This window comes from Herpailurus yagouaroundi, unplaced genomic scaffold (genome assembly GCF_014898765.1).
Source record: "Herpailurus yagouaroundi ecotype Mexico unplaced genomic scaffold, PumYag 100, whole genome shotgun sequence".
In the NCBI taxonomy this organism is placed as follows: Eukaryota; Metazoa; Chordata; class Mammalia; order Carnivora; family Felidae; genus Herpailurus; species Herpailurus yagouaroundi.
The window spans coordinates 39130482-39144595 of record NW_024412391.1 but is presented as its reverse complement, the minus strand read 5'-3'; the positions used below and the strand labels follow the sequence as shown (position 1 = coordinate 39144595).

Here is a 14114-nt window from a genome sequence, read left to right as displayed (position 1 = left end):
TTTGAAAGAGACAGCGTGCCAGCGGGTGAGGGTGGGGTGGGGGGAGGGGCAGAGAGAGAGGGAGAGAATCCCAAGCAGGCTCAATACTGTCAGTGTAGAGCCCAATATGGGGCTCGAACCATGAACTGTGACATCATGAGCTGAGCCGAAGTGGATGCTTAACCAACTGAGGCACCCAGACACCCCCAGGCTCCCCAAATTTTTAAAAGTAGTATCATATAGGGGCGCCTGGGTGGCTCAGTTGGTTAAGCGTCTGACTCTTGGTTTCGGCTCAGGTCATGATCTCATGGTTTCGTGAGTTCGAGCCCCACATCAGGCTCCAAGCTGACAGTGTAGAGCCTGCTTGGGATTCTCTGTCTCCCTGTCTCTCTGCCCCTCCCCAACTTGTGCTGTCTCGGTCTCTCTCAAAATAAATAATTAAACTTAAAAAAAAGTAGTATCATATATTATTTTTGCATATGCACAGAGTCTTTAAAACCAGTTAAATAGTTCCATAAAGCTTAAAATTGTAGTTGCAAAGCTGCTAGGAGTGGGGAAGGGGCTCAGGGTGGGGTGTAGCAGTTTTAGATGCAGACTTAGCTCTAGGCTTCCTTCTGCCCTGCCACCTGCCACTCTTCACCTCTGCAGACTCTGGGATGCACAGGGCTTGGCCAGATCCCCCTTTGTTTCACCTAGATTCTGTTTCTTCCCTACAAGGTCAGATCCTACACCTGTTCCCTTTCTCTCTTCCAAAATTTTGTTGCCAGCTCTTGACAGCAATGGTCTCCTCTCCTTTTCCTAAGTTGTTTTTGTTTGTTTGTTTGTTTTTTCACAAAGAAGAATGTAGGAACTTGGGGAGGGAATGGGTTTTGGGGACTCTAGGGAGGGAGTGCATTCAGTTTGATATATGTTCTTTTATTTATTTATTTTTAATATTTATTAAAAAAATATTTATTTAAGTAATTTCTACACCCAACATAGGGCTCAAACTCACAACCGCAAGATCAAAAGTCAAATGCTTTTCTGACTGAACCAGCCAGGCATTCCATAACATATGTTCTTTTAACAGTTCATCCTCGGGGCTCATGGGTGGCTCAGTCGATTAAGCATCCAAGTCTTGATTTCGGCTCAGGTCATGATCTCATGGTTCATGAGATCAAGCCCCGACTCGGGCTCTGTGCTGACAGCTTGGCCTGCTTGGGATTCTCTCTCCCTCTCTTTCTGCCCCTGACTTGTTTGCACTTTCTCTTTCTCTCAAAATAAATAAATAAACATTAAAAAGAAAGTCCATCCTCATTGAAGATTGAAACCTACATTTAGACATAGAGCCACAGTGGGGCGCCTGGATGGCTCAGTTGGTTAAGCGTCCAACTTCGGCTCAGGTCATGATCTTGCGGTTTGTGGGTTCGAGCCCCGTGTCGGGCTCTGTGCTGACAGCTCCAAGCCTGGAGCCTGCTTCGGATTCTGTGTCTCCCTCTCTCTCTGCCCCTTCCTTGCTCATGCTCTATCTCTCAAAAATAAATAAACATCAAAAAAAAAAAAAAAAAAGACATAGAGCCACAGTATTTATGCTTTAGGAATGCAGCCACAGAGTTAGTTACTTATCCTGAGGAATATCCTGCAAGTCATGTATGTGCCTGTGTAGACAGTTTCATGAATTGGTTATGATGGGTTTTATGTGATGTCTCCTGTTTTAGTGATCCTTGGGCTGGTAAACTTGAAGACCATCACTGGAGGATGCTGTAGCCCCCCCCCACCCCCCTTCAGGGCGGGGAAAGTAGAAAGAAGTGTCAGGGATAGCAATCAAAGGGTCTATAGCAGTGAATGAGCAGAGGAGAAAAATAAGCTGATGGAGAGGAAAGGGGGATTTTGGACGTGCTAGATGATTTCCATTTGGCTTTCTAGGTCCTTCTGTTCCACTTGGCTTTTTGCTGTGTGCATACTATGGGTTATATAAATGACTCCCTCGTCACCTGGCTTCTGGTTGGGTTCAGTCAGTGGGGCATCAGCAGGAGATCAGAGGGAGGAGAGTGAGGTGGAGATATTTATTCCCTGGGCTCCCTGCCTGTAGGTCTCCACCATTTGTGTCCCTGGACCAGAGGTCCTAGCTAAGTTTGTCATGTGGCCCTGAACCATCACCTTCTCTGTACCTGGATCCTTCAAGCCCAGGTCTGACAACAGCACCCCCATACTTGTCCCCAAGGTACTACATTGTCCCTTGTGTTGTCTGCACTCTGCACACTCCTTTGCACACAGCCCCTTTATTAAACTTTCCTGGAACTGCCTAGTTTGGATGTATCATTTGTTTCCCGCAGGACCTCAACTGGGACTTCTGCAAAAGGTGTAAATCAGTCAGATACTGGGACAGGCCATATAAGTGCTTATCCAGAGCTTGCAGAAGTAATTTTCATAACCACTTCTGGGCTTGACTCTGCAAGTGAATTTGTGCCAGTTGTGCTGATCGGCACAGATTTACTCAGAACGATTTTATTTTTCCAGATGGTCAGAGTTTTAAGCAGGAGATAAGACTAGTCTTGCATTGTTAATTTCTCACATATGTAAATTTTTTTGTTTTTTGTTTTTAGCACTTTGCTTAGGTAGTCATCAAATGAAGAAATTAATACTGCAAGGCAACAACAGTTAAAAAAATTTTTTTTAATTTGAGAGAGAGAGAGAGAGAGCACAAGTGAAGAAGAGAGGCAGAGGGAGAGAGAGACAGAGACAGAGAGAGGGAATCTTAAGCAGACTCCATGCTCAGTGTGGAGTCCGACATGGGGCTCAATCTCATGACCCTGGGATCATGGCCTGAGCTGAAGCCAAAAGTCAGATGCTCAACCGACTGAGCCACCCAGGCACCGAAACAACTGTTTTTATATACCATCTAGGGCCTGGCCCCATGCTAGGAGGTTAAGGGTCGGATAGACCTGTGTTCTCGCTTTTTTTCCCCAGGTGGCTAACTTTGTGAGCTTGGAAGATTCTTTCCCCTCCAGAGAGCCAGAGTATCAGCACCCACCTTGAAGTGTTGTCTGATGATTAAATGGGGTAGTATGTGGAAAAGCTTAGTTTGCCACTGTACCTGACACATAATAAACACTCTAAATAGTAATTATTGTTAAAAACTCTTATTAAATTTGGGAACCATATTCAGGTTCTATGGATGAAAAACTTATTTCTAAGGTAGTTTCCAGCCTGTGCATTGTAGCTGTTTGCACATGTTCTGTACCTGGGATGTCTTTGAAGCTTCGAGTTTTGGTCCATTATTAATATAAACCCACCAGTTGGATGATGGTTCAGGGCATGGCAAGGCCCCAGCCAAGTGAAATTAAAGAGCTGGCATTCCAGGGGGCGGGTGTTGGTCCCTGGAGGTAGAGGGTGGAGGTGTAAAGCTGTCTTGGGCACACAGTTGACCATGTGTTTTTGTCCTTTGGCTTGCTGACCTGAACTTGGAATTTTGCTTTCTGTTCACCGACCTTGCAAAAGGAAAGTTATTAAAATGGGTTGTAAAACTAGGAGGAGGAAGCATAAGAAGGGCGGGTCTGAGGAAGCTGCCCTGATGGGTGGGGAAGTGGACTGTGCTGCTCCTCCAGGTTGTTCATTAAGGAAAATGAGGAAAAGGTGGCAGTAATTTACCAAATGAAGAGAGCACACCCCCAATGAGGTAAATTCTAACAGCTCTTAATATTTTATTACATGTGTCTTTCATCATCATTTTGAAAATTAAGAGAGAATTAAAGAGAAAACAAGTTAAGCCACCTGAAATCGCCTACTCGTAGAGTACCATTGGTAATGTTTTTATGTGTCACCCTGTGGATTTCGTATGCATCTATGTATGTCAATTCAAAATGGAATCCTTTTATGCTGTGGCTCTATAGCCTGTACTTTTCTGTTACTGTATATGTCCTCCTGTGCCAATGGACATAAATCTGATCTTTTTAAATGACTACAGAGCGTTTTATTGCACGACCTTGCCTTAAATGCAATCAGTGCCATACCCTTGAAACTTCATATTTCCAGTGTTTCATTGTTATAAACCAAGCCCTGTAGTTGTTTTCTTCAACATAGTATTTGAAACTCTCTGGGTATCTCTGCTGGTTTTTTTGTAATAGGCAAAATCCATGCCTTGGACATTTTTATATCTCCCAAAGCACCTAGCACAGTCTCCTAATAGGCAAACCCTTGATGGTTGTAGAATTTGACATAAAGAGGATGAGATCATAGATGTTGGTCACGGTTCCATTATTTATCTTCCAACCTAAGGCCATCACCAATCAGCCTTTAAAACACGTGTATTAGTGATTCTAAGACTGTATCAGACTTTCTATGACCTGTAACAATTATAGTAATATTGGCATAACTCTTAGGTTTTCAGAGCACGTTACCGATTGTAATATCATATATATCTTGGGATGACTATTATTGTTACTCCCATTTTTATGGTGGAGGAAATAGGTTAAGAGAGTTTAAGTATCCTTTATGCTATCATGCTACTTCTCCAACTTACAGACCTAAAGATAAAAAGAAAAATCAGGGGCGCCTGGGTGGCTCAGTCGGTTAAGCGTCCGACTTCAGCTCAGGTCACGATCTCGCAGTCCGTGAGTTTGAGCCCCGCGTCGGGCTCTGGGCTGATGGCTCAGAGCCTGGAGCCTGCTTCAGACTCTGTGTCTCCCTCTGTCTCTGCCCCTCCCCCGTTCATGCTCTGTCTCTCTCTCTCTGTCTCAAAAATAAATAAACATTAAAAAAAAAGAAAAATCAGATAAATATGGTAATGGAGCATTAGTATCTTACGTTGTTGCTTTTAAACAATCACATAGGGGCGACTGGGTGGCTCAGTCGGTTAAGCGTCTGACTTCGGGTCAGGTCATGATCTCATGGTTTGTGGGTTTGAGCCCCTCATCGGACTCAGATGAGTCCAGCTCAGAGCCTGGAACCTGCTTCGGATTCTGTGTCTCTCTATCTCTGTCCCTCCTCCACTTATGCTCTCTCTCTCTGTCTCTGTCTCTCTCAAAATAAATAAACATTAAAAAAAGATTTAAACAATCACATAGAAATTGAATAAACTATTTTTAGTGGAAGACTTGGTAGCTCTTTTGCAAAATAGACTTAATAATATAATATATTAAAAATAATATATTTTTTTTCTAGGGAAAGTTACATCACTGCTATCTAACTGGATTTACTGGCAGTATTCACAATAACTAAAAAAACTCCAACCCTGAAAGTGCTATTGGTGAAGACATTTCCTGTATCAGTAACTCCTCTACAGGCTGATTTTGGGTTGCATTGACCTCACTCTATCCAGGGGTACATTTTCACTGGATGACTTCACTAAGGGAAGGATTAATTTGTACTTTTCTTTTTCTTGTTCTACCTCTTGGGTCTTCAGCTATGACAGAGACTCTACTTTCAACGTGTTTGTGGGAAAAGGACAACTGATTGCAGGGATGGACCAAGCTCTGGTTGGGATGTGTGTAAATGAGAGGCGCTTTGTGAAGATCCCCCCAAAGCTTGCCTACGGAAGTGAAGGAGTTTGTAAGTTTTGTTCCATATTTGTAAACGTATCTGCAGATACAACCAGAACATTTGAAGGGCGTTCAGTCAAGCAGACCAGAGGATCTGCAGAGACTTTAAATTGGGGGGAAATGAGAAGCAATGAACACATACACACACAGCACTAAAATTTCATCTTCAGTTAATTTCTTCTAAATATAAAAGAAGTTGTTATTAACACTGGTATATTGAATGTCACCCTTGTTGAGAGGAAAACATTTTTTTCTCTTTTCTATTTCATTTGGAGGAAAGAGGGAGGGAGCATGGCCCATTTTAGAATTGTTCAGCGACCCCCTTGAATCCTAGGTGTTTATTCATCTGGCCCGAAAGGCAGCAACTTCTCAGTGTGAATTCTCTTTAATTTTTAGCTGGTGTGATCCCCCCAGATTCAGTTCTTCATTTTGATGTACTTCTAATGGATATTTGGAATTCTGAAGATCAAGTTCAGATTCACACTTACTTCACACCCCCCAGTTGCCCTCGGACCATCCAGGTGTCTGATTTTGTAAGGTACCACTACAATGGAACGTTCTTGGATGGGACACTGTTTGATTCAAGGTAAGTCTGCCATTCAAGGTAACATTAGTGAAATGCCCCTTACTTCCTTCTGTCTCACCTGCTTTTTATGCCCATCAAGAAACCAGAAGACAGGGGCGCCTGGGTGGCGCAGTCGGTTAAGCGTCCGACTTCAGCCAGGTCACGATCTCGCGGTCCGGGAGTTCGAGCCCCGCGTCAGGCTCTGGGCTGATGGCTCGGAGCCTGGAGCCTGTTTCCGATTCTGTGTCTCCCTCTCTCTCTGCCCCTCCCCCGTTCATGCTCTGTCTCTCTCTGTCCCAAAAATAAATAAACGTTGAAAAAAAAATTAAAAAAAAACAAAAACAAACAAACAAACAAAAAAAAACAGAAGACAGACTCTTCCCAACTTCCATCAGCACCAACCCCTTTCCTTAATGCTTTTGGTAAATGTTTCATGCTCCATAAAAGCCAGATCAAAACTTTAATATATTTTACAGAAATGTAAGAACAATGTTTCTCTAAATTAACAGTATCTTGAGAGCTCATCAATAAGTGAAGAGCCCTATTTCCAAATAGGTTGTTGCATTTTTTGGTCCATTTTTATAGTTTTCCCATGGAAGGAAGAGGGGAAGGCTGAATGTATGTGAAGCTATGGAGAACTGCCAAGAGTAGGGTGCTAAGCCAGAAACAGTGAACCTTTTGGGCTTTCCTGTCATTATAGTGTATTTGGTTAGATAGAATAGCAGGCCAATTAGACCACTGTGGTGTAATTACATGATTTCTCAATTTGAAGACTGCTGCTGTCTTTGGGGGTGAAGATCCAAAAATGCCTGTCTTCAGAGATGGGTATAGGTTCACTATTTAGCTGATAATTGGGTATCTAAAACATTATCGAGGGATGAGTTGGAAACACCCTCATAGCATGGAACTTTTCCCCTTTCTCATTGGTTTTCAGTCATAATCGCATGAAAACATATGACACATATGTGGGCATTGGCTGGTTGATTCCTGGAATGGATAAAGGGCTGTTGGGGATGTGTGTGGGGGAAAAGCGCATCATCACCATACCTCCTTTCCTGGCCTATGGAGAAGATGGAGATGGTAAGTCTTTCTCATTCTTCAAGCTACTCTCATCTCTCCTTATTTTTATTGCCGTGATTTTACCACATGAAACCCGCCAGACCTTTTGGCCTAGACTTGCACTGTCCAATATAGTAGCCACTAGCTCCATATGGCTATTTATATTTACATTTAAAATAAATTAAAACTAAATAAAATCTAAGATTCTGCTCTTTAGCTACACTGCCACATTTCATGTACTTAAGAGCTGCATGTTGCTAAGGGCTACTTTCCTAGACAGTGCAGGTACAGAGCATTTCCGTCACTGTGGAATGTTCCGTTGGGCAGTGCTAGTCTAAATCATCTAGTGTCTCATCACTGAATTGTAGAATCTTCCACTTATTCATGGTCATTGGCTTTTCATAAGTAAGCATCTGCCACTGCCCCATAAACTGTAACCTTGGGCACCAACCTCTCCAGCCTACATTTTCCCATCTGTGAAATGACAAATGAACTAGAAAGTCTAAAGACTGTAGATATCAAGGTATAAATTTAGCATATGATGCCAGAATTGCCATTTTTCCCCCTGATTTGTTCCTTCACAGTGGACTTTACCTGTGACATTAGTTCCAGGTGGACAGATGCAAAGCATGTTAGAAAAAAAACATTAATTTGAATTAGTGTCCTTTTTGTAGAGAGAAAACAGACTATTGTTTGGCAAATGGAATTTCACAGTGACTCATATTTTAATTTCAGGCATATTTAATCATCCTGGCAGGCTAACACAACAAAGACAACCTCCCGGCATTTAAACAAGTAGATATAGGGGCACCTGGGTGGCTCAGTCCATTAAGTGTCCAACTCCTGATATTGGCTCAGGTCATGATCTCAAGGTTTGTGAGATTGGGCCCTGCATCAGGCTCTGTGCTGACAGCACGGAGCCTACTTCTCCGTTTCCCTCTCTCTCTGCCTATTCTTCTACTTGTGTACTCTCTCTCTCTTTCTCTCTCTCAAAAAAATAATGAACATTAAAACTTCTCTTTAATCAAGTAGATATACGTAGCGAAGAATTGAAATGATAAAATGATACATCTAAGAGTTTACTGACTGTGGTACCTGACTTATAATAACCCTAAAATAATGTTTTCTAAGCTATGTTTCCTGGCTCTGTATATCTACAGAGCAGGAGGAGAGAGAAGGAAATGGGACTCAGCCTTCTCTCCTGTCCACTTCTACTTTTATTGCTGGGGATCTGCAGACAGTCTCTTCAAAAAAGCAGGGGTAGGGATTCCATGCTAAAAGAAAAATAAAATTTGAAAACAACTATAATTGTAATCTGTACATCTGTAATCTGTAAATACAAATTCCCCAGTCTCCAAGACATGTTGTTATTCTTATTACTCAAATGGTCTCATCCTTAGCCAGGGGGAGTTTATTTCCCAGGGCTCTCAAATCCTTTTGACGTCATCCAGGTGCATATGTCATACGTAGTAAAACTAGATGCCTGGCCTAATTTGAGGAGTATTATTTATTTATTTTAAATAAATACTGAAGGGGTACCTGTGTGGTTCAGTCAGTTGAGCGTCTGACTTCACCTCTGGTCATGAATGATCTCACAGTTCATGAGTTCGACTCCCGCATTGGGCTCTGTGCTGACAGCTCGGAGCCTGGAGCCTGCTTTGGATTCTGTGTCTCCCCCTGCTTTGGATTCTGTGTCTCCCCCTCTCTCTGCCCCTCTCTACTCACGCGCGCTCTCTCTCTCACTCTCTCTCAAAAATAAGGAAAACATTTTAAAAAATTGAAATAGTTATTATTTAGTATTTTAATACTGTGCTCAACTACCTGGGTATGACTTTAAATAGGTGAATTCTATGGTATGGAAATTAGATCTTGATAAAGTTATTGTTAAAAAAAAACATAGATGCAATTAGTACATGATAATGCTAGAAAAATTTAAACTCTGGAGTTACATTTAAGGCTTTCTTTTTTCTACTAAATTAAAAAATACAGGAAAGTACAAAAGATTAATATTCTGTCACACCCATACACACACTTCAGGGATTGACCACACCTTGCATTCCAGAGTCTGACTCAACAGCTGCTTTCAGAAGATTTCATGATTTCCCTGAGGGGAAGGAATAGGGGTGGGCTCTGCCAGAGCCATTGAAGGAGCTCAGGCTTAGTGTACTGTCTTACTCACTTGCCCAGGCCTACTCCTTTGCAAGGTATAACAAATGGCAAGTAAGAGTGTGGAGGTAGGTGGTTTTTGTCAGTTAACTTCCTTTATCTCAAAGTACTGGATTGAGTTATTTATTGCTTGATGTTGATCTTTGCAGGAATAGTTAGTGCCCAATAATCTCTTCATGTAGATTATCATTTTGCAGATACTCAGTAAGTCCCCACTGCTGGGAACATCCAAAAGAAGCAGTATGATCCAGAAGTGAGGTGGAAGTGATTTGAGGATTTGTATTTTGCAATGTGGGTGCCATTTTTTTTCCCTCTTAGCTAGCTTTAGTTTTATTTATATCTTGTTTTAGATGTAGTTAATACATTGAATTGTGCATGTTGCCTCTTCAAAAAATTGGCTGTTGGTTCCAAAGAACAAGTCTGTGTCATATTCTGCAGAACCAGGTCCAGGGTTTGGAATTTATACCTTTAAATGTCTGTGATTTGCATTTGTATGCAAACAGAGACCCACAGAAGCATTTGGGCTTGCATGTGGGTGCATAACCACCCACATAGCACCTTGATTTGTCAGCACAAGCATAGAAAATATGGTTGTAGTAGTCTTGCATGTCATTAATATTGGTTTGCTCCTTTTCCTGAAGAAGTCTGGCTTCAAATATACCCGCCAGCCCATGGTTGGGCACCATGGACACAATGGTGACAGAACATAGTTGGACACCAGGAGGACCACCCAACATGCAGAAGAACATTTATTCCCTTGGCTTGAAAACTTTAAGGAATGAGTAACACCAACACAGTGGGAATTGAGTTGTAGTTAAAAGTACTTTCTAGGGGCGCCTGGGTGGCTCAGTCGGTTAGGCGTCTGACTTCGGCTCAGGTCATGATCTCACAGTTTGTGAGTTCGAGCCCCGTGTCAGGCTCTGTGTTGACAGCTCAGAGCCTGGAGCCTGCTTCAGATTCTGTTTCTCCCTCTTTCTCTGACCCTTCCCCACTCACCTCTGTCTCTGTCTGTCTCTCTCTCAAGAATAAATGAACATTAAAAAAATGTTTTTTTAATAAAATAAAATAAAAATACTTTCTAAATCTTGTGTCCTGATTTCATCAGCTTCCTCCATTCCCCTCTAGGGAAAGACATTCCTGGACAGGCATCTCTGGTGTTTGACGTTGCGTTGTTGGACCTCCATAACCCCAAGGATGGCATTTCCATTGAAAACAAGGTAGTGCCTGAAAACTGTGAGCGGCGAAGTCAAAGTGGGGACTTTCTCAGGTATCATTACAATGGCACGCTTCTGGATGGCACCTTCTTTGATTCCAGGTAAGGACATAACTGGAGCCTTTACTCATCAGAATGACTTATTAAATACAGTCTACCTCTGGCTGGACCATGATCTGAATACTCTGTCAGTGCTGATTTGTAGTTAGTATTTTCATCTCCAGTATAGACTTCTGTTTTCTGACACTGAATTCCTTCAGAGGCTGTTGGAACAGTCTCCTTCTTGGGGCCTGGGGCATAGAAGTCTACAGGAAAACAGGAGAGGCTCAGCTTACACTCCCACCATCCCCCTATAGTGTACTTGACTATCCAGTATGAACCCAACTATGGGATCCAGGATGGGAAGTGGCCAGAACTGAGATCTGGGTGGTAGGAGGAGGAGAGAACAGACTTGGTGCCAGGAGATCTGGGTTCTAGCCCCAGTGTATGGTCTGGCTTCCCTGAACTGCAGTTTTTTCCCCTGTTATTAGCACGTTTCTCAGAGATGGTTAAAGAGATAAGGGATGTGAGAGTGCTCTGTGAACTTCAAAGGCTACTGCAGGAGGCCAGTTGGGTGCGTTCAGCTTCCTTCTGGTTGCTTCAGAGGCCAATTACCATGCCTCTGTTGTTATTCAGAGTCCTGTTTTGTTTATTGGGCTTAGCTTGCAGTTGTGCCAGTGGCTGGAGCAGGCAGTTGCTGTGTCTTGCTCTTTCAAGTGGTAGGTATGTGCTCTTTGGAAACCACCTCTCTAGCTTCCTGTAGAGCAAACAGGTAGTGACAGCAGTCTACCTGTCTTTCTGAGGTAATAAGCTTCTAATTTCTTGAGTCATCCAAAAACAGTACAGAAGAATTTTTATATGGTATTCCTTATATGGTATTATTTTGTTTGAATAATTTATCTTTCCTATTCTTAGGGTCTCTTTTACAATTTTCATTTAATTTCTTTGGAAAAAGTAATAGCCACATGGTTCAAAATTAAAACAAAGTATGTATTAAGGTATATCCTATTATCTACTCCTGCCTACCTCACATATCCCTCCCCCCTCCAGCCACTTAGAATTAACTACTTTTAGGGGCACCTGGGTGGCTCAGTCGGTTGAACGTCCGACTTCGGCACAGGTCACGATCTTGCGGTCTGCGAGTTCGAGCCCCGCGTCGGGCTCTGGGCTGATGGCTCAGAGCCTGGAGCCTGCTTCCGATTCTGTGTCTCCCTCTCTCTCTGCCCCTCCCCCGTTCATGCTCTGTCTCTCTCTGTCTCAAAAATAAATAAAACGTTAAAAAAAAAATTAAAAATTTTACTTATTGATTTTTTTTAAAGTAAGCTCTATGCCCTATGTGGGGCTTGAACTAATGACCCTGAGATCAAGAGTTGCACACTCTACCACTCTACTGACTGAGCCAGCCAGCCACCCCTAGAATTAACCACTTTTTTTTTTTAAGTTTATTTATTTACTTTCAGAGTGAGAGAGAGAGAGAAAGGGAGAATCCCAAGGAGGCTCTTCGCTGACAGGGTGGAGCCCAACATGGGGTTTGATCCCACAAACTGTGAGATCACAACCTGAGCTGAAATCAAGAGTCGGAGGCTCAACTGGCTAAGACACCCACTTTTATTGAGTTTCTATTTGATTCTTCCAGTGTGTGGATTTTTTCCTAATGCAAATATAAAGAAATACAACTACTCTGCCTCTTGCTTTTTTTTTCACCTTGGTTTTTTTCCATATTTAATACATAGAGAGAAATTATTTATTTTTTATGTCTGCCTAGGTTTCATTGAGTGAATATTCCAAACTTACTTAACGTTACATTCCCCTATTGATGAACATTTGAGTTGTCTTCAGTCTTTTTCTGTTACAGAAAACATTCAGTGTGTATGTATTATTGTTATATGAGCTTGGTTCTGTCCTACACACACACACACACACACACACACACACATCTTTTTCTAAGTAGGCTTCACACCCAGTGTGGAGCCCAACATGGGGCTTGAATTCATAACCCTGGGGCTCAAGACCTGAGCTGAGATCAAGAGTCAGACACTTAACCGACTGAGCCACCCAGGCGCCCCTCTGGAATTATATTTCTAATTAAGACCGTTTTTTCTATTGTACACCATATTTCTTTCCAGATTAGAACTATAATTTTATTAGATTTAAAAAAAGCTTTCCATTGGAGTGACTGGGTGGCTCAATTACTTAAGCATCTCGCTCTTGATTTTGGCTCAGGTCATTATCTCGGGTTTTGTGAATAAGGAGTCTGCTTGGCATTTTCTGTCTCCCTCTCTCTCTGCCCCTCCCCTGCTCATGCTTTATCTCTCTCTCTCTCAAAATAGATAAAGAAACATTAAAAAAAAAAAAAAGCTTTCCATTTCAGTGCATTGGGATCTAGTCTGTCCTAATAGCTACATAATATTCTTTATATGGATTTGCCTTAATTTAGGTAATCAATCCCAATTGTTTTCTACCTTTTACTGAAGTATAATTAATGTACAGTGTAGTTTCAGGTGTGCAACATAATGATTCAACAATTCTATATATTACTCAGTGCTCATCATGATAATCATCGTCCCATCTGTTGCTTTCTACCTTTTGATATTCTTTTTAAATTTAAGGTTTATTTATTTTGAGAGAGAGAGTGAGAGAGAGAATCCCAAGCAAGCTTCACACTGTCAGCCCAGAGCCATGGGGCTCGAACTCATGAACCATGAGATCATGACCTGAGCCAAAATCAGGTTGGATGCTTAACAGATTGAGCCACCCAGGTGCCCACCTTTTGACATTCTATGTAGGGCTGCAGTAATATTTTTGCAGCTAAATCTTAACGTGTAAGATTGTTTCCTTGGGATACATTTCTAGAAGAATCTCTGGAACAAAGGTATTTGGGGTTTTTTTTCAAGAATTTTTTTAGGTTTATTTATTTTGAGAGAGAGATGTGGGAAGGGACAGGGAGAGGATCTCAAGCAGGCTTCCTGCTGTTAGGGCAGAGCCCAGTGTGGGGCTTGATCTCATGAACGGTGAGATCATGACCTAAGCTGAAGTTGGACCCTTAACCGACTGAGCCACCCAGGCACCCCTGGGTCAAAGGTATTTTTATAGTTTTTTGTATACACAACCAAGTTTTCCTCACCAAGCCTTTACTCACCATCAGTATCTAAAAATGCCCCATTCCCTCAAACTCAGTGACATTGAGAATCATTTTTAAATAATCTTTGCGAATTTATAGGAAAAAAAATGGAACCTTATAGATTTCATCTGTATTTCTTCATTGCTACTGAGGTTGAAATTGTTTTAAATGTTTATTACTAGACCATTTGGATACCTTCTTTTATGATTTACCTGTTTGTGTCTTTTGTCTGTTTTTATGTTAAAGATACTGGTATTTGTCCTTTCCTTATCAGTTTGAATATATGAAGACCTCTATACATTAAAGATAGTAACCCTTTCAGGGGCGCCTGGGTGGCGCAGTCGGTTAAGCGTCCGACTTCAGCCAGGTCATGATCTCGCGGTCCGGGAGTTCGAGCCCCGCGTCGGGCTCTGGGCTGATGGCTCAGAGCCTGGAGCCTGTTTCCGATTCTGT

At 42.1% G+C, this 14114-nt stretch overlaps 2 protein-coding genes across 4 annotated transcripts in view; one reads left to right on the top strand and one right to left on the bottom strand.

The window, feature by feature from the left end:
* RP9 (RP9 pre-mRNA splicing factor) overlaps window positions 1–14114 on the bottom strand; it is a 214575-nt gene that overhangs the window by 57174 nt on the left and 143287 nt on the right. The gene's annotated exons all lie outside the window — the stretch shown is intronic.
* FKBP9 (FKBP prolyl isomerase 9) overlaps window positions 1–14114 on the top strand; it is a 41806-nt gene that overhangs the window by 8344 nt on the left and 19348 nt on the right. The window contains exons 2-5 of the mRNA XM_040472293.1: window positions 5363–5508; window positions 5895–6084; window positions 6998–7143; window positions 10414–10603. Of these exons, the coding sequence (XP_040328227.1) occupies window positions 5363–5508; window positions 5895–6084; window positions 6998–7143; window positions 10414–10603 (672 nt within the window). The remainder of the gene's footprint in view (window positions 1–5362; window positions 5509–5894; window positions 6085–6997; window positions 7144–10413; window positions 10604–14114) is intronic.